Source organism: Pelobates fuscus, chromosome 8 (genome assembly GCF_036172605.1).
Source record: "Pelobates fuscus isolate aPelFus1 chromosome 8, aPelFus1.pri, whole genome shotgun sequence".
Lineage (NCBI taxonomy): Eukaryota > Metazoa > Chordata > Amphibia > Anura > Pelobatidae > Pelobates > Pelobates fuscus.
The window spans coordinates 33,968,922-33,988,718 of NC_086324.1; the positions used below are offsets into that span (position 1 = coordinate 33,968,922).

At 38.2% G+C, this 19,797-nt stretch overlaps 1 protein-coding gene across 2 annotated transcripts in view; it reads right to left on the bottom strand.

Moving 5' to 3' along the window:
• Positions 1-19,797, bottom strand: part of LOC134571431 (prolyl endopeptidase FAP-like) — a 110,714-nt gene that overhangs the window by 62,382 nt on the left and 28,535 nt on the right. The window contains exons 5-12 of one of the 2 annotated variants that reach the window (XM_063429675.1): positions 18,647-18,721; positions 15,876-15,928; positions 15,715-15,787; positions 15,311-15,431; positions 9,516-9,670; positions 5,392-5,495; positions 5,161-5,296; positions 4,176-4,220 (exon numbers count right to left, since the gene is read on the bottom strand). In XM_063429675.1, coding sequence (XP_063285745.1) covers positions 4,176-4,220; positions 5,161-5,296; positions 5,392-5,495; positions 9,516-9,670; positions 15,311-15,431; positions 15,715-15,787; positions 15,876-15,928; positions 18,647-18,721 — 762 coding nt within the window. The remainder of the gene's footprint in view (positions 1-4,175; positions 4,221-5,160; positions 5,297-5,391; positions 5,496-9,515; positions 9,671-15,310; positions 15,432-15,714; positions 15,788-15,875; positions 15,929-18,646; positions 18,722-19,797) is intronic. The other variant, XM_063429676.1, reaches the window with a different exon arrangement.

The window sequence follows — 19,797 nt, forward strand, 5'->3', positions numbered from 1 at the left end:
TAAATATTTCAAAATGTACACGGCTTGTTGTGTGTGATGTTATATATTAGAAGGGTTTTCACTGTTAATTAGCAGTAATTAATTAACAATTAAATTGCAATTATAAAGTTATGGCAATAGCATATCCCCTCCCCGTTACATCTGTTACACACTATATAAGCACCTGACAACCTAGTCTTGTCAAAACATTCCCAGGTACATATGTGGCCCATTAATATGTATGAGTAGTATGTGTCCTGCATACTGTGGTAGACTTGGGAGGCCTACTAGAAAGGAATTTTAGGAGTTTAACCCCTTAAGGACCGGCCTGTTTTTGCGATGTTTGTACGTTAAGGACCAGAGCAGTTTTCACACTTTTGTGGTGTTTGTGTTTAGCTGTAATTTTCCGCTCTCTCATTTACGGTTCCCATACAAGTTATATATTGTTTTTTTCACGACGAGAAGGGCTTTCTTTACATACCATTATTTGTATTATGTCATATATTGTATTAAAAAAAAATGAAAAAATATGGTGAAAAATTAAAAAAAAACATGTTTTTGGACTTTTACTTGAAAAATCTTTTACTTATCTACAAAAGCTAATGAAAAAAACTGCTAAATTGATTCAAAATTTTGTCCCGAGTTTAAAAACACCCAGTGTTTACATGCTTTATTGCTTTTTTTTGCAAGTTATAGGCCTATAAATACAAGTAGGAAATTGCTGTTTCAATATATATATATTTTAAATGTATCAATAGTGACATTGTAACACCGTTATCTGTCATAAATGCCCGAAACACACCTAACATGTACATATTTTTTTAAAGTAGACAACCCAGGGTATTCAAAATGGGGTATGTCCAGTCTTTTTTAGTAGCCACCTAGTCACAAACACTGGCCAAAGTTAGCATTTATATTTGTTTGTGTGTTAAAAATGCAAAAAACGCTAACTTTGGCCAGTGTTTGTGACTAGGTGGCTACTAAAAAAGGCTGAACATACCCCATTTGCAATACCTTGGTTTGTCTTCTTTTGCAAATGGTATGCCATCATGGGGCTAATTCTCATTCCTTGGCTACCATACGCTCTCAAAGGCAACCTAACCAATCTGACAAATTTCAATAAAAAAAAAAAAAGTAAAATCAAGCCTTATATTTGACCCTGTTACTTTCACAAACACTATAATACATCTACATGTGGGGTACTGTTATACTCAGGAGACTTCGCTGAACACAAATATGAGTGTATCAGAACAGTAAAATATATCACAGCAATAATATCCTCAGTGAAAGAGCTGTTTGTGTGTGAAAAATGCAAAAAACTTCACTTTCACTGACAATATCATCGCTGTGATATGTTTTACTGTTTTGAAACACTAATATTTGTGTTCAGCGAAGTCTCCCGAGTAAAACAGTACCCCATGTACAGGATTTAGGGTGTCATAGAAAGTTACAGGGTTAAACACAGTGCTAGCAAATTAAATTATCTGGACTTTCGGCCTGGGTTGGCAGGCAGGTCCCTCAAATTGCAATCATTAAAATTACTTAATTAGGTAAAAATATTACATAAATATGCACGTATAATTTTAATATATATCCATATTTATATATTTGACGTTTACGTGTATATTTATGAAATTATTTATGTAATTATGTATGTGGACATATGTATATTTCGTATTATTTTTATTTATTTATTTATACATAGATATATATATCATTACATTCTAAGTGTATTTTGATATAAATATATATATATATCAATATCAAAATACTGTTAGAATAAAATTGCATATATATATATATATATAATTTTTTTTTAATTATTAAAAATTATTTTTATTTTTTGTTATTTATTTTTATTAACATATTATTTGTATTTTATAATATATATATATATATATATACCATATATATAGTTATTGTATATATTCGTGTGTAATTTAAATATAAGTGTATTTTTATATTAATATACGTATATATAAATATAAAAATACACTTAGTATGACATTATATATATGATATATACATATATTATATATAGGTATATATAGATATAATACATGTATATATATCATATATATGTATGTATATATATATATATATATATATATATATATATATATATACATATTATATATTTTTTTACACTGATTTTTTTTTTTTTTACTTTATTTTATGATTTTACACTTGCAGGGAGACTGCCTGTCAGCACAGACAGTCCCCCTGCAGGCAGATACACAGACACCTATTGCGGTCATGTGATCGAGTGATCACATGGCCGTGGGGTCCTGATCTGCCGAGGGGGGACTGCCCGGGCAGACAGGCTGTCCCCTTGGACCGGGAGGAGAGCTGATCGCCACCGTGGGACCGACGGCGATCAGGTAAGTTGCCGAAAACCGTTCTGACGGTTCAGGACCGTCAGCGGTCCAAACGCACGTTTTACGGTCCTTAAAGGGTTAAGGTATTTTTCACATTGTAAAAATACTAATTTGATTGATATCATTAAGTTGCATTTAGTTGTGTTTCCTCTCTGCATTGTATTTTTAGTGGGATTCTTATTGGCACCAATTTTGTTAAATGCCCACTGCCCAAGACCAGACACTCCCGAGCCTCTCCATTACTTGCACCTCAAAAAAGTAAAATGTTTTGAGCTTCCATGAATGCTGGGGTAGTGCGTCTGCGTATGTCAAGTATTGAAAAAAGTTAGATCCTTGGATGTTGTAAAACTACAACAGTCATTGTTCTTTGTAAGTTTACACAATGTAATAGTATAGTAGGTGTTGCAATTCTACAATAGCAGGGGATCTACTATTTGTCCACCTCTCATGTATGTAGATGCTGTTATGGTTTGAATGAGGAGTGCAGTGTGTGAATGCATTGCACATTGCGTGTGATTTGATTAGGGCCTGAATATTGGGTTTTGAATGTGTGTGTGCATTATGTAATTGCGCAATGTGAGTGCAAAGCACAGAGGCGTCGTTTTCTTTCTCATCCATTCCATTTCATTTTAATTTCACACTCTAGACCCCTAAATCACTTTAGCTTGTTGAAAAGCCTTGTGTGAAGAGTATGTCCTATTTTTTAAAATTTTGCAAAAAGTGCAGGTTTCAATAGAAATAGTTAATTTGTCAATTAAACTGGTTACACCCGCTTGGCTTTCAAGCAGGCAGCAGGTCCAGTTACTTCCTGGTTTGGTTAGTTCAGTGGAGCTAAACTCAAGACGCAGCATTTGCCCAGAGCACCTATCTTGCAAAAACTTCTCATTGGGAAGTCTGTGATTGGGCAGGCACAGAAAGTCTGGGCGGGGTTAGAAGGGGAGGGATTGCAAAGGCAGATGTTTGCAAGTTGTGTTTAGATATACCTAAATGCATTATAGATACAATTACATGCATGCAAGTTTTCATTTGGGGTATATCCAGTAAAAGGTGATTTTTATTTATTTTGTACATGGGCAGTGGAGTGTCCCTTTAATAAAGCAAGCTTGTTGGTCTGTTAAGCTGTTATACTGTTACACTGTGTGTACTACAAATACATTTTCATACAATATCAATTATCAGCTCATTCCAGTAACAAACTATTTTTTTTCCTTGCCACAATTGTTTTATAATTAGTTGTGTGGCATAAAAAATGTACTTAATACATATCCGCTCTGGTTTTCCCATTATGCTAAATTTAAATGCAATGTGTAACCACTTAACAAGCAAAACGACAAAGTGAACTGCGGATGCTCAATATGAGCATATGTTTGCATTTGTTGTTTAAAAGTTAAACAAGTCAAGATATTCTAAAACAAAATGAACCATTTATTTATAATTAACACGGGCGGTTTAATAAGCAAGCAATTACATTTGCTCATGAATCCAAACGCTTTAACAATTCATTCTTAACATTTAAGATGAGACATTATACCATAATGAACTTCCACTGACTAACAGAATTATCAATTTTTTTGACATTTAGAATAAAATAATATAGTAGTCAAAATAAAGGATCTCGACTGGGTTCTGACCCAATAGTTTATTCAACCACTAAGCTAACAATTATGTGAATTGCCCTGATTATTAAAAAACAAAACAAAAAAACAACTAACAACCATGAATGTTTTTCTAGCAAAAATCATGGGCATGTTTTTATTTGTTTTCATTACATATATAAAATAGCACATGTAGATCTGAGCAGAAAATATTAGTACATACCACACCAATCCATCCTGTTTCACTTGTTTCCAGATGCTCCCTAATCTGGATATAACCAATAAATAAATAAATTCATAAATACATAAATAAATAAACACTTATAAACAGCCATTTGCCATAAAACAGAAAATGCAGTTGGGTTAGTTTTCGATAAATCACACAAAACTTTGCCAGGAAGTATTAATGTCATATTGGGACACATTTTCAAAGAAGCAATCTATATGAGTGCAGCAATATTTGGATGTGGGTGGGAAGAAGCATTTGGGTAGACGTTTTGTGCTTCAATACTCCAATAACTATGGGGTTTATGAAAAAAATTGCCAAGTTCTGAGTATGGGACCTAAACTCCAATCACGGCTGAATGCAACTTGAGTGCACTCAGCCCTGGTAAAGAAAAGTCAGGGGTTGCTAGGTATTTATTTGTATTTAATGATGGATGGATTTATTACATAGTTTTGTAGTTATGTGCCTTTGATGGACTTTCTGAGTTTTTCCTGATAGCTGCCAAATTATACATCTCCAGGTGACGTCCATATTTAAATGTATTGTAAGCATCAAGCCTGAAGAGCCTCACTAATTGTTGGTACATGCATGCATTCATAAATTAGGGATTGGGGATGAAACGTGGAGCACAGTTCTGGTAATATGGTGTTAAGGACAACGTGGATAGGAAACCTTTGGCATTCCAGATGTTGTTGACTGTATCTCCCTACTACTCTTACAACCATAATGCCTGCAAAACATCAAGGGAGATATAGTCCACAACATATGGGGTGCCGAAGGTTGCCTACCACTAGACTTGGAGATATGTGCCATAGAAGACACACAGTTACAATTGTATACATAGCGTAATGTAGAAGAGGTATCCAACATGTAGTTCTTAATGTGTTAAAGAACACCAATTATTTGTTTATTTAATTATGTTTTGTGCCATTTTTCCTGAGACAAGAGATATCAATGGATAGCAAGTTCTATAATTACATACCTTTGGACAAACCCATCTGTTTGAGTTTTCCTCAAAATCACATAGTGATATTACCGAAATGTTTTGTGATCGTGTAAGCCACTGCACAGACAACCGGTCATCCAGAATCCATGTTACCCAGGTTAAGTAATAGTCACTGGGAGAGAAAGTGAATAGTTATATATATTTTTACATATTAATGGATATATTGTATTTAAATATAGTTATATTATGTAAGTATCCAAAAAGTACCTTGAGTTTATCATCGAGGGCACTGAAACTTGGACAGTACTTACTGATCCAGGAACATCTATCTTCGCAATAAACAATTTGATTGTTGGATTTTTAGCCCCGGCCTTTCAAAGACAGAACAAAGATACAATTAGTAATTATCTCCATTTATCAAGAAATATTTTCAACTAAATGTGAGGAATGGAGGAAGCTAACATGCACACGTAATTGTTGTTAAATTGTAGGTACCTGGACCTGTACTTTGACAATAGCTTAAGAAATAGGTTAGACGTCCTAGGCACATGGTGATTATTATTATTATTGGCATTTATTAGTGCCAACTAATTTTGCAGCACTTTCCATTATTAGAAAAAAGGGGGAACTTTAAAGGACCAATATAGGCACCCAGTGTCACGATTCGGGGAACCCAACACGCTAACACACACATACACACACACAGAAAGTATGCAGTACCGGACCTTAGAGTGGCCGGGCTAAGCACACAAAGAATAGTCAGGAGAACAAGCCGAGTAAGGGGAACCAGAAAACAGAATAACGAGAAACAAGCCGAGGTCAAAGGGTAGGAGAAAGTCACAAAGTCAGTATAACAAGCCAGAGAGTACGTAACCAGAAAGCACACGTTCAGTATCAATACTATAAAGCAAAGACCACAGCAGGGCAGGGAGAAACAGGAAATGTAAGTATTTAAACCATCAGGTTAATTCTGATTGGATAATTTCCAATCAGAATTAACAATCACACGTGGGAGATATCTAAACCTCCCACTGTGATTGAGGCACTGTGCCTTTAATGCCGGGTCAGGTGACTGACTCCGGCGTGACATATCTTGGGCAGTCTTCCAGCGTGCAGCGTCATGCATGCTGCCGCTGGGGGGCGTGGAGGAAGAAGCGGGCGGCATCCGAGGCTGGAGGGATGCCGCTCGCCGAGCCCACGTGGAGAAGGGGACCGCGGACGGCTGGAGGGTGAGTGCCGCGAGCGGACTGCAGCCTCCCCTTGCAGCCGCCCGCGGGATCCGGACACCCAGACCACTCCAGCTCAATGAAGTGGTCTGGATGCCAAATACCCCTAGTTTTCATAGCAGTTTCAGCCGGTAGAGGTGAAAATCACAGTGAGAAGATGCTGGATGTCCATAGGAAAGCATTGAATAGTGCTTTCCTATGGGAGGTTTGAATGCGCGCGGCTCTTGACGTGCATGCGCATTCGGAGCTGACTTCGGCAGAGGGAGGAGAGTTCCCCAGTGCCAAGGGAGCCTGGCGCTGGAGAAAAGTAAGTGGCTGAAGGCGTTTTAACCCCTTCAGCCCAGCAGGATGGGGGCCCTGAGGGTGAGGGGGACCTAATGACCCTATAATGTCAGGAAAACAAGTTTGTCTTCCTGGCACTATAGTGCTGCGTTAGCAAAAATTAGACAATAACCTGGCATTTTAATCATCACTCCGGACTCCAAGTAATTCTAGGTGGGGATAATACCACCAGCGCTATCAATAGAGAGCAGTTGTTCTGCTCCCCCCTTGTGAGTACCCATTTTATTTCTTTATTTTACAAATTAGCTTTTTATCCAGTGTGCACTATTGGTTGTTTCTCTCTACCCGAGTGCCTATCGTATCAAGAACGGAGAAAATTTTCCACAGACGAAGGATACCTACTGTATATCCCATAAGCGGGGATTATACCGCTGAACGCCCTTCCCACCTGAGCAGGTTTTAGCTCTCTCAAATGTGAGTTTGCATTCACAAGTTTTATATATTTTATTTACTTATATTTTAACTTACTACACTATCCGGCTTCCTGTATATACCCTTTTGTCTCCTACATATGAGTGGATTTACAAGGAAGAATCAAATGAGGACAATCGTTGCAGACTGAATATTGCCGTACTAGACGACTGCACGAGACACTCTTAGATAAGACTTTCTCCTTTCTATCCATTTATTTTATTTGGACTATTTATTTTACTGTTACTAGGCGCAGCTTTTATTGTTTTTTCTTTTTGTTGTATCTCCCTTAAGGGTTTTTGAGGGATTCCCTTATCAAGTTGCTGCCTACTGTGTTATCTAGCGCTCACTCATTGTTCTGTCTAATAACCAAATGTTACAGGAACAATAGGTTGAAGACCCTGCTCAAATGAGCTTACAGTCTAGAGGAGGTGGGATATAAAAATACAATAGGAATGGCCTTGAGGGGATAGCAACGAAACAACAAAGTGGGAATGAAGCAGAACTGGAGGTGAGAGTGGAGTGCAGCCCTTTAGGAGAGAACAATGTTTTTGAGGTGGAATCGATAGGTTTTAGCAACAGACTGGACATGGAGCAAAGGTGAGGCTAGAGTCAAAGATAACACCACAACAGCAAGCTTGCAAGGATGGGCTGCAAATGTGTTCTGTATAATTAAAGTCATAGTGAATTTTGTTTTGGTGGATATACCCTGAAAATTGTCTAGGTGTTACGAACTACAACCCCCATTGAAAATCAGGTTTATTGTCAAAATTTCCAGACTTTCAGCTGTTTGCAATTTACAAATCAAACAAAAGCAAATGAAATAGCTCAACACAATAAATGCTTCAAATGGCTTCCCCAAATTCAACTGAAAACACCTAGATTCATCATCTACTGATCAGCCATTACATTAAAACCACTGACAGTGGAAGTGAATAACATTGATTATATCAATTTCACCTGTCAAGGGGTGGAATATATTAGGCAGCAAGTGAGCAGTAAGTTCTTGAATTTCATATGTTGGAAGCAGGAAAAATGGGCAAACAAAAAGATCTGAGTGACTGACAAGGGCCAAATAGTGATGGCTAGACAACTGGGTCAGAGCATCTCCCAAACAGCAAGTCTTGTTGGGTGTTCTCAGTATGCAATTGATAGTACCTATTAAAAGTGGTGCAAGGAAGGAAAGCTGGTGAACCAGCATCAGTGTGGTATGTGCCAAAGCCACATTGATGCTCGTGGGGAGTGAAGGCTTGTCTGGTCCGATCACAGAGAAGAGTTACTGTAACTCAAATTGCTGAAAAAACTTAATGCTGGCCATGATGAAAGATGTCAGAACACAACGTGCATCACAGTTTGCTGCACGTGGTGCTGCGTAGCCAAAGACCAGAGTGCTTTTCATGAGTCCTGTCTACAACAAATGCCTTCGATGGGGCTGTGAGCATCAGGACCTGACCATAGAGTAATAGAAGAACACTGTCTGGCCTGATGAATCAATCAAATGGATTACTGGGTGTGTGCATAATTTACCTTGGGAGAGATTACAGAAAGGATGCACTATGGAAGGAAAGCAGGCCAGTGGAGACAGGGTAATGCTCTGGGCTAGGAAACCTTGGGTCCTGGCATTCATGTAGATTTTACTTTGACATGTACCACCTGCCTAGAGATTCCGGGTATTACCTTATGGCAGTAGCCTCTTTCAGCAGGATAATGCACCTTTCCATACTGTAAAAATGGTTCAGGAATGGTTTGGAACATGACAAAGAGTTCCAGGTGTTGCCTTGGCCTCCAAAACCATCAGATCTCAATTTGATTAAGCATCTGTGGGATGTGCTGGACCAACAAATCCGATTCACGGAAGCCCCACCTCACAAAACAACTTGCAGGACTTAAAGGATCTTCTGCTAATGTCTTGGTGCACGACACCACAGTACACATTCAGAGGTCTTGTGGAATCCATGCTTCAATGCTCAGAACTGTTTTTGCAGCACAAGGGGAATTTACACAATATTATGCAGTTGGCTTTAATGTTGTGACTGATCAGTGTATGTTAATCCCTGATAGTAATATGTCCAGTAAAGGCCTCAATTTAAGTTTTTTGGGATAAGCTCTTCAAGTGATTTAATATTTTTGTAGAAACTTTTTTAAATCTTTTTTTTTTATATTTGAATAATTTGACATTTTTGCTATATTTTTTTATATATGACATTTTTTAATATTTAAATATTTTTTAAAAGAGTGTTCAATGTTTATGCAAAAACATTACATCAAGGTCAATATTCGATATGCCAGACTAATATACACAATATATACATTTTAGCAGGCTACAATAAATATGGGATTATCTACATGACATTTTATTCCTTACATGCATTGGCAAGAACCATACGACATTGTTTGAATGATCCACAATACCTTTGGATAAGGAATACTGATAGTTTTTGGATACTGATCTTCTCCATAGTAGGAATACTCAATAACTGGCACATCGGTATCATTAAATTGGAGATATGCAATAAACTTGGCATTTGGAGACCACCACGTAGCGTACTTTGTTCCAAACAATTCCTCTGAGAATGGAAAGTAACAAGTTAAATAACAAAACTCTGACAAAATATCTATGAAACTGAAAATCTTAGGATAACCACCAAGGACATTTATATGTCAAATTATGTTGTACTTATGCAACTGAAGCAGCAATATTCAAGTCATAAAAAATACTATGGGGTTATTTTACTAGAGAGGAACGTGTGGAGAACTCCCAATGGAATTGCAGATTGTATGCCAAATAGCTGAGCTGTAAACAAAGTTGGCTGAAAGTTTGCAAGCCCCTTGTCAATTCTCCACAATTCCAAGTTCTTTGACTTACCCCTAAGATTTTCTTAATATTATTTACAGGGTGCATTTCAAATCTCTGTGTGCAAGTAGCGAGTGGCAATCAGGAGCTGGCCAGTAAAAAGTAGTGACAGAGCTTGAACAAAATTGTTTGTTAAAAAAGGATGTGGAGAGCTTTAACTCTTGTTAACATCTTCTCACCAGGCCAGAGGCTGATTTTAATTTTTTTGGGGGGGGATTAGCAGCTGATAATGATTAGAGACAGTATTATAAATAGGTCAGAAAGTCGCTAAGTAGAGGGTAGTAATTCTCATAGAGAATATAGGGGGTCATTAGCCGCTACTCAGTGACTGGCTTTGAGTAGGAGGAGCCAATAACTTCCTGTCGTTACTTGGGAAATTTTGCTGTCAATGAAGTACTGAGTGACTGGATTTCCGTAGGAGCAGCCAATGAATAGCCGCTACTCTTTAAAAATAGTGACAGGCATGGTAATGAGAAACAGCTGGTCACTAAAAAGTAGTGACGGGATTATAAACAAGTAGGGTTAAAACTATCCAGATGATAACTATTTTTCTAAAGAATATTACATATCTATTTTCATTCTGAATTAAAGTTATGTAAAACGTTGATAAAGATCTAATGAGTAACTTTGTTTAATTCCTTTAAAAAAGCTAAATGTATCCTCTAAAATCATATGAGACTACTTACTGCTTGGAAGAAGTTTCTAGAGTTTTAGCCAAACCACATCAAATGTCCTATATAATTATCTGAGCAATTCCTACATAGTAATTCTTCAAAGAGTTCTACAGTTAATAGTTGTTGCACAGATGCATTCTGTAATATATCAGTGGACACTAATTCCAGTAACAATGAAGATTACAGAGAAAAACACAACAATAGCATATGGAGGCAGCGTCACATAAGAGTTGAGAGAAGTGCACGTTCCGGAACAGTAATATCAAGACAGGATAAATATAAGGATCAGAAAAAAAGCCTGAATCTGGTAGTAACATGTAAGACCAAAATAGAAAAAAGCTGGAACCAGGGAACGCAAAGAAAGGAGACCCATAAGCAATAAGGAAATAATAAAAAGTCAGATAGAGAGATTAATAAAGATCAAATTAGAAGAAATTAGCAAATATGAAACACATATACAAGAAATATAACAACAACCTCTTTATTAAAGGAAAAATATCAAATTGAGGATTTCTAGAGACATTGCAATAAATTACGTAGACTGAAGTGCAACATTAATGCTACTGGAGGTGGAAAAGTTTCCAAATTAGCTATTTTTCCCCCAAACGTTTCAGATTTGTTTTTCAACTCAAATCAAATAAATCAGTTTGTATATCTCATACATTTTTACAGCTAGTGTTAGGTTTAGGCTTAGGTCTAGTGTTAGAATTAGCACTAGGGTTAGGGATAGGGTTCCTTTAATATTATTTAATATATTAGGGTAGCATTAAGACATACATATCTAAATCTGCATGTACCAACTGCTGTGTGGGAGCATAATTCTCATTAATCTGGGGCAGAGCAGAACATATTGTCAGGGTACCTGCCATGCTTACCTGGGTTGGGGACTGTTTGCAGAAGGAGAGAGAATCTCTCCTCAGTCCCAGGCTTCCGTCCAGAGGTTCCAACGCCGGCTGCTGTGACTGCACCCCCTTATATGACGCGGCGCGCGAGCACCGACGTCATGATGCCAATTACGTCACCGCAGTGTGTACATGCCAATGTAATGACGCCAATGACGTCACGGCCCCGCCAAAACGTCCGAATTCAAAATTTTGGGGCGTGGCTTCAAAATGAAAGAACCAGAATATAAAAGGCTGGTTCACCCATAGCACTTTGCCCTGGTGTGGTTCCTATAGACCCAATAGCGCGTTATATTCTAGTATTGTATTCTTGGTTTTGACTTTGGCTTTTTTGGACTACTCTTCCTTCTGTTACCCGTTGACTCGGCTTTTGTACCCTCGCTGTTCTTGACTTCTGGCTGCCCTGACCTTGGCTTGTTCCTGTTTACTCTCTCTCATTGTGACATCAATCCAGCCATTCTAAGGTCCGGTACTCATTGCTATTTTATTACACTCTGCGTATAGGATCCCAGTATTTCCTGACACATATGTCCTAATGCTGCCTTCAGATTAAAGGTTCAAACATTAGATGTTAGTATTCAAATTGGGAGACTAATAGCCAGAGTGTGGGGCTTGAAAGTAGATAGACGGACGGATAGACAGACGGACGGACAGACAGACAAATGTGTGTGTCTTTCTGTATGTGCTTGTATAAAATCCTGACTATCAACCAGTGTGAACTTTGTTTAAATCAAGCATTTTTCTTGGTGAACCTAATAAAGCATATGTCCAGGCAAAATTTCCCCGAAAACTAAATAAATATTAAGTACATTATTTTAATGCTAGCTCATGATTAATACAGTTTCCCAATGTTTAGCTATAACTGAATACCATCTCTGTAGCTATATTTATTAAGTCACTATAAGCACTAGATATAGATTACAACGCTGGATCTATTACCAACAACTCAGGGGTTTTAAATAAAATGTGTTAAGAATAAAACTTTAAAGAGAACCTTTGTAGCTCGCATTCCAAAGCAATCCATGCAGCCAATACTGTTGCTCTGTTCTTTTCACCATTTTACTACCTTTTACAGCTGGCCTGTATATCCACATATATAACTGGTATATCTATATCTCAAATAATGTATCGGTGCGGAGTCACTTAGTAAGAATACTGCATTATATTAATTATCAGGATGTGATTTCGGAATATCTTTACTTGATATTTTGTATTGAAAGTATGTACAGCAAGCATTCTGGGGTGTGAATGTTTTATATAACAAGGGTTAAAATGTATTTAGTGGCCTTTTACTAGGATAAGGCCAGCTGTGACAAGTTTATTGCTACGTAAGCTTTGTAGATGAGAAAAAAAACAACTGTTTGTCTCCTACGCCAAACGTTCCAGAAGTAACAAAGGAAATCCCCGTCTTAATGATAATACATCTTTTTCTGCAATATGCTTGCACTAAACGTCTCAACCTGTAAGTATGTACATTCCTTATTACTTAATAATGTACACCCCCTGTTGCTTAATGATGCACCCCTCATAAAGTCTCCAACATTCTGTTTGCAATCCTATATAAACTCTTGCTTTGTTCTAATAAATTGGAGTACCATAGTTATTCAGCTTACTTTGTGCCTGTCTGTGTTTGTTGCTCCCCAAGCGCTTGAGGATGTGGCCGGACCTCGCCGGAATACCGGAATAGGCTATAGCATAAAGAAATGGGTCCTCCGGTAAAATCGAGAAACCCTAACATATAATGTGATTTTCTTAAAGGGATCCAGTAGGCACTAAAACCATTTCATCTCATTGAATTGGTTATAGTCCCCAGCCCTGTCTCTCCATTAAATATTATATAATTTTGAGCAGTTTAACACCGAATGAGGGTCCTTGGCTTCCTAAAGCCCTACCCCCACTGAAGGTCGGCTAAAGTAGAGATTACACACTTCCTTGTAGCCATCCTGCTTCATACTTGCAGTGGCACTGTGATAGCCTGAATGCGGTCAGCTGACACTCTCAGCCAATCACAGCTATTCATTGCTGCTTAGGCTAATGTTTCCTCATTAAGCAGCACAAAGGGGAGTGGTTAACGAGGACTCTTGTTTAGCATTAAAACATTAAAAAAATGTTTATTGTTTAGTGGATGACAGAGCCAGGGGACTCCAGATAATAAAACTACTTCATTGAGATGAAGCAGTTATGGTGTCTACAATGTCCCTTTAAATTTAAACACTATATGCAAAAATTAGTCATAACACATTTTTGCATCTTACTAGAAAAATCTTTTGCCTAAGAATCTTCATCTTGTGTTCCTGTAAATCTAAGGTTGGTTTGTACAGCATAGGAAGATATGCTTGTAACATATAAATAAAATAATGACACTAATATAATCTACTTGAAAGAGCTAATTTACTTTGCAGATGTAACATTTGTCAATCTTAAATCCTAAATTATATTGTGTTCTGTTGTGAATAACTATCATGTAGCATCCATTTTAGGTCTGCAAATTTTGGAATTACATAGAAAGCAATAAGATTTTATGCTTTTGGGCCATAAATCCCTATTATAATGTTTGAATTTCAGTAATGCACCTTACAGTATTAACCCAGTTATATGTTAAACCTGGTATACATTCAGGGTCATTGCATCCATAAGGCAGCACGGGCACACTGGCTTGGGGAGTGCAATGACCGGGTGACTGGCAGGAGGAGAGTACACAGCACAGTGCTCCCCCTCTTGCCAGTCACTCCATGTAGTGTGGATCTTTTGTATATGTCACCTGGTATGACAGGAAGTGCTCACTGAGAGCAGCAAACAGCTTCCTGTAAGGCTAGGTAAAGGTGCTGGGAGGAAGAGACAGAGGGACTGGGGTAAGAAAAAGAAACAGAGTGGTTGGGGAAGGAGAGAAAAAGACACACAAAATGAGCTGAGGGAGGAGACACACTTAAGGGGCTGGGGAGTAAAGAGACACACAGAGGAGTCGGGGGAAGAAAGAGACATGCATAGGAGTTGGAGGGAGAATGAGACACACCGAGGTGTTGGTGTGGAGAAAGAGACACACAAAAGGGGCTGGGAGGAATAAAGACACACAAAAGAGGCTGAGGGAGAAAGAGATGCACAGAGGGGCTGGGGAAGGGGAAACAGATACACACACACACACACACACACACACGGGCAGAGAAAAGAGACAAGGTGCTGAGAGCAAGAGACACAACAAGGGGCTGAAAATGGGGGGAGAGAAACACACAGAAGGGTTGTGGAAGGGTAGAAAGAGACAAAGCGGCTGGGTAGTGAAAGAGACACACAAAGGGACTGTGGGGAGAAAGAGACAATCAATGGGACTGGGGGAGAAAGAGACATCAAGGTGCTAGGGAGAAGAGACACACACAAAGGAACTGGGAGGCGTGATAGACACACAAAGTGGGGTAAGAGACACACAAGGGGGAAAATGACGATAAGACACAAAAGGGTGATACATTTTTTTTTAAAAAGGGGGGTGGGGAGAAACCAACAGAGGCGATAGGAAACACAAAAGGGGGTAAGAAATTTAAAATGGAATTAAGAAACATACAGATGGCAATGCATGTTTTTGCAGGGGAAGGGAAAAATGCACATTTGCCTGTGTAGCCAAAAATTCTTGCACCGGCCCGGTATACATTACATGTATTTCAGTAAGACACCTTATGGACTTAAACCAGTTATACATTAAATGCATTTTAGTAAGACATCTTACATAATTAACCCAGTTATACATTACATGCAAAATCTTCCCCTGTTAACACATAATGAGCTTACCTTCATACACCCAGTCAGGAATCCCATTGTATACTTTATTCAATTTTCCACTGCTTGACAATCTAATCGGTGACTCATGAGGCTCGTGTTTTAAATAGATGTCATTGTCAACAATATATACCTAAAATAAAATGCAGTCACGTCTTATTTTTTTTTTTTAAGTACATAATAGTTTTCTTAGCTGTTTACAAAGGGCCAGCTTAATCTGTATTGGTTACTTTCCAAACAGAGCATTTTTTTGGTGTGACTTAATAAGAAACAAGAGTAAATGTCTTGCGGTGTTACTGTCAAAGCAACAAAACGTTCAAATAACCAGTAAGCAGTGTCCAAAATATACTCATTGGTTTGATATGAATGAGAAGAGTGGTTTGAGAGTGCGTAGACCACAATATGCTTTAACTTACCAATTTATGATCGACTGGAGACCAAGATATGTACTGGACATTGGGTGGAAGTTCATTTTCGGTTATGAATTCTCTGAAAATGTCAAAATTAGATATATCACTAGGAACTGCAATCAAAGAAAATAAATTCATAGGTTTAGTAAATAGATATTAATGCTGACCCATTTCCTATATCATAAATGTGATATGATGCCGTGTAAGAGTATCTCCATTGCTGTAAAGATATTGTAAGCAAAAAAAAGTTATTACATAAAAGGAAATATAATATATTTTACATGTATAACGTAAGAGTTTACATTTACTTTGCAGTACAGAACAATCTGTATACATAGAGGCACAAATGTTATAAATATAAATGTTTCCAAACTGGTTTTACATCCGTCATCTTCTACTAACACTTCCATTGTCTTCATTAGTATCTAGACACTTTGTAAGGATAATTGTGGGGAAATTGGAATGTTTATCTATTGGGATATTTTACTATTTTAGCATTAAATACCACATTTAAACAGAAAGATCTATCAAGGTAAAAAGTTCTATTTAAGATTTAAAATGCTAAATATTGAGAGACATTCAGTTGGTTTCCCCAATGGAACCAATCACCGTTTCTGAATTTTGCACCAGAATAGCACCTGTTTTTGCCATTATAAATCTCCCTCTATGTGATCATTTAACCAATTACAGATAATAAGAATCAGAATATATGCTGCACTTTAAATTAGACTTGCGAAACGAGTATGTTTTCCTGGCGCTATAGTGGTCCTTTAAGCCCTGACCTCCTACCATCCCCATTTTTGCTTAATAGTCAGTCTTTTTGCTCACAGACCAAGAGCTGTCCTGATTTGATCAACATTACCAATCAATTAGGCGAGGATTATCCCTAAATACAGGAACTACTTTCAGTATCCCACCAATTGCAAAATGACACCATCCTGCTTGAAATTTATATGGAGAGCGAGGGCATGGTTCTACTCTTTACAATGAACAATATACTATAAATATATACTAAATGTGGCACAACATGAGCATTTATGCACACCAGAAAATAATTACTAAAATAGAAAATAAATGTTAATAATTTACAAACCAACAATGCTCACACAGAAAAGAGAATAGGATTTTTGTTTCTTGATTAACAACACCCTCTGGTGTATGATGTTATTAATTGTATTTGTGTTAACTAGATTTTGAATTAATAAGTGCCTATATTCTGACACAATATGCCCCTATGGGCACATATACACGCACACTATATCCCCTACAAACACTGCAACTCCTGTACAAACGCTACAGCCTGTAAACACAAACTTTTTACAACCCCTGCACACAGACACACTACATGTCACACACGGTAGGGCCATTACCCGCCAGTCTAGCATCATTTTTGATGAAGGATGTTGTTATGGCATGAGCACTTATACTTTACCAGGATCACGTCATTCTGGTGTCAGTTTGGAAGTGACCATAAGTGTTTGTGTGGTTTTGCATCATTCCTGCATCATTTTTAATGCGACCCATGCCTGGGGTATTGGGTCATTCTTGCGTCATTTACGGTGCAGCTCAACCCATCCATAGTGAGTTGCAAATCATGTGAATGATATTAATGAATCAACCTTGGACAATATAAACCCCTACTGCCTGTGCCTAGGTGCCATGTTGTGGTTCTTGCTGATCCTACAGCATGTTCCTTGTATTTGGTTTTGACCTCGACCTTTTTTCTAATTATCCTGATCTCTATGCTCCTGAACTTTTGGCTTGTCTAATGTTTTTTCCTGTTTTTTCTTGCCTTGCTATTCTATCAGTTAAGTCCTGTCACTCTAAGGGACAGTTATACAGGCTATCCTTGCTCTCTGTGTTTTTTTGGAGTTTGCTGGTTACGGTTCTTAGTTACCGTGACACTGCATCCCCTACACATACACTACAGCCCCTATACACACATGCTACTGTGCCTAGACACACACACACATACTAAATTGCCTACACTGCAGCCCTGTAATAATATGCTACTCCCTATACAGAAACTACAGCCACTATACACACACATACAGCTACAAGCCAACACCTATACACACACTCTCTACAGCCCCCTACAAGCACACGCATTGTAGAGAGAGTGTGTATACAGATACATACTCTCTCTACAACCCATAGACACATACAATACATATTCATACAAATGAGCATAGTGGCCTCCTGCGTCTTCTGCTCCCCATCTCCTCTTTTGTTTGTGTCCAAGGACAACCCCAAATATCAGCAGAGGATGTGGATCAAAAAGATTGGTGAATGAGGGCAAAGAGGCTCACAAGGGTCAAGAGAGTTAAAAGGCACACAAGCGTAAGAGGGTGTTAAGAGGCACACATGGGATAAGAGGGAGAATAAGAAGTACACAAAGTGTAAAAGGCACAAAAGATGTACGGGAGAGACACATAACATTTTTCTCTTCTAATCCCCTAACATATTTTGTGCCACACATGGTGGTTAGGTTGTGCATAGACACACAGGGGGTACGGGGTTGGGAGAGAAAAACCATAGGCTAAAAGGGATTAGGAGACACATATAATGGGGTACAGAGATACACAACACATGTCTATGGGGGAGTGGATATTTAACCCCTTAAGGACCAAACTTCTGGAATAAAAGGGAATCATGACATGTCACACATGTCATGTGTCCTTAAGGGGTTAAAACACACCCACAAGAGTGCCAAAAATAATCATGCACCCAGGAGTCCATGAGCCCTTGCTCTCCCCTAGTGGAGTGGGTATATATCAAAAACATATTTGTTTCCTGACTGTTAACTTGAAATTAATTATTTCCTGTAAGAAACAAATTGTAGCTTAAAGAAATGGTAAAAAAAAAATAGATACAGAGAGGGTTGATGTAATGAAGTTATTTCTAAAGCTTCTAAGACGCTACATGATAGAAACATTACTTTTTTGTAATTGCTCTCGAAGTATGCATATTTTCTATCTGCTGACAGTTGATAATTTGTGGCATTGACTTCATCCTGTAATTAAACAGAAACAATTTGTTGATGATATTTTTTATTACAAATGTTATCAATATGTGTATAGATGTAAAAAACAGATACAATTTTTCACTTTTAACATCTTACTGTGAAGGATCCACACACTTAGTTCGTTAACTTTGGTTTTCTCGTTCAGGAGATAAAACTACCGAACACCGACCACCCCCCTGGCTCATTAACTACAAAGAAAAAAACGCAGATTATGTGCTCTACCTGTGTGGCTGCCATTCGTAAGGGCGAATGCCACATGTTGGAGAAAATTGCAGCCATCTTGTTCGCATGAAAACTGGCAGTGGGACTTAGTCATCGAGTGTCTGCAAAAAAAGATACTCGACTTCCCGAACGCCGGTCAACTTTGCGAACACCTGCTTCTTTTCACCAACCAGCCAGGAGAGCGCTATTCGGTAGGGGAACAGGAGAACAGTTTGTGAATTTGTTCAATTTTTAGACTTCCCAAAATGGACCGACCACTATCTCTGAAACTGTGGAACTGTTTTGGGCATAGGATCTTGTATGCGGTCGGTCAAATTATGACCTCCATGGAAATCCCGAACCCCTGAACCGATCTGGGTGATTTTTGGATATGTTGGTACCCCAGATCGGGGCTATCAGGGGATATGACTTTTGTGGGGGTTTTCAAGGGTGTTAAGGTACTTTCTGGGTTTTGTTGAAATGTATGATTTTTGTGCTTGGAGATAATTGAGTTTAGTACAATCCTTGACTCAATTATCTCCCAAGCATGGGGGAAGAATTGTCCTATTTTATTTGGGAGTGTCCTGGACCTGAGAGCCAATGTACTTACAGTATGTATTTTGTCATAGTCCCCTCTCAGGTCCAGTGGGGAATTCCCCTGGAATATGTCACTGCAAAGCCCTGTTTATGGGGACTTGCATAAAAACCGGCAAATTAGCCTGAATAAATTAATTCCTGTTGTACCCTTCATCTAGTCTAGGCTGATGTTTGGGTATACGTCTGATTTGCTTGGTGAATTTACTTGGATGCTGTACTTCTTCTGGAGAACGTTCGAATCAGCACCTGAACTGCAAGCTATAATC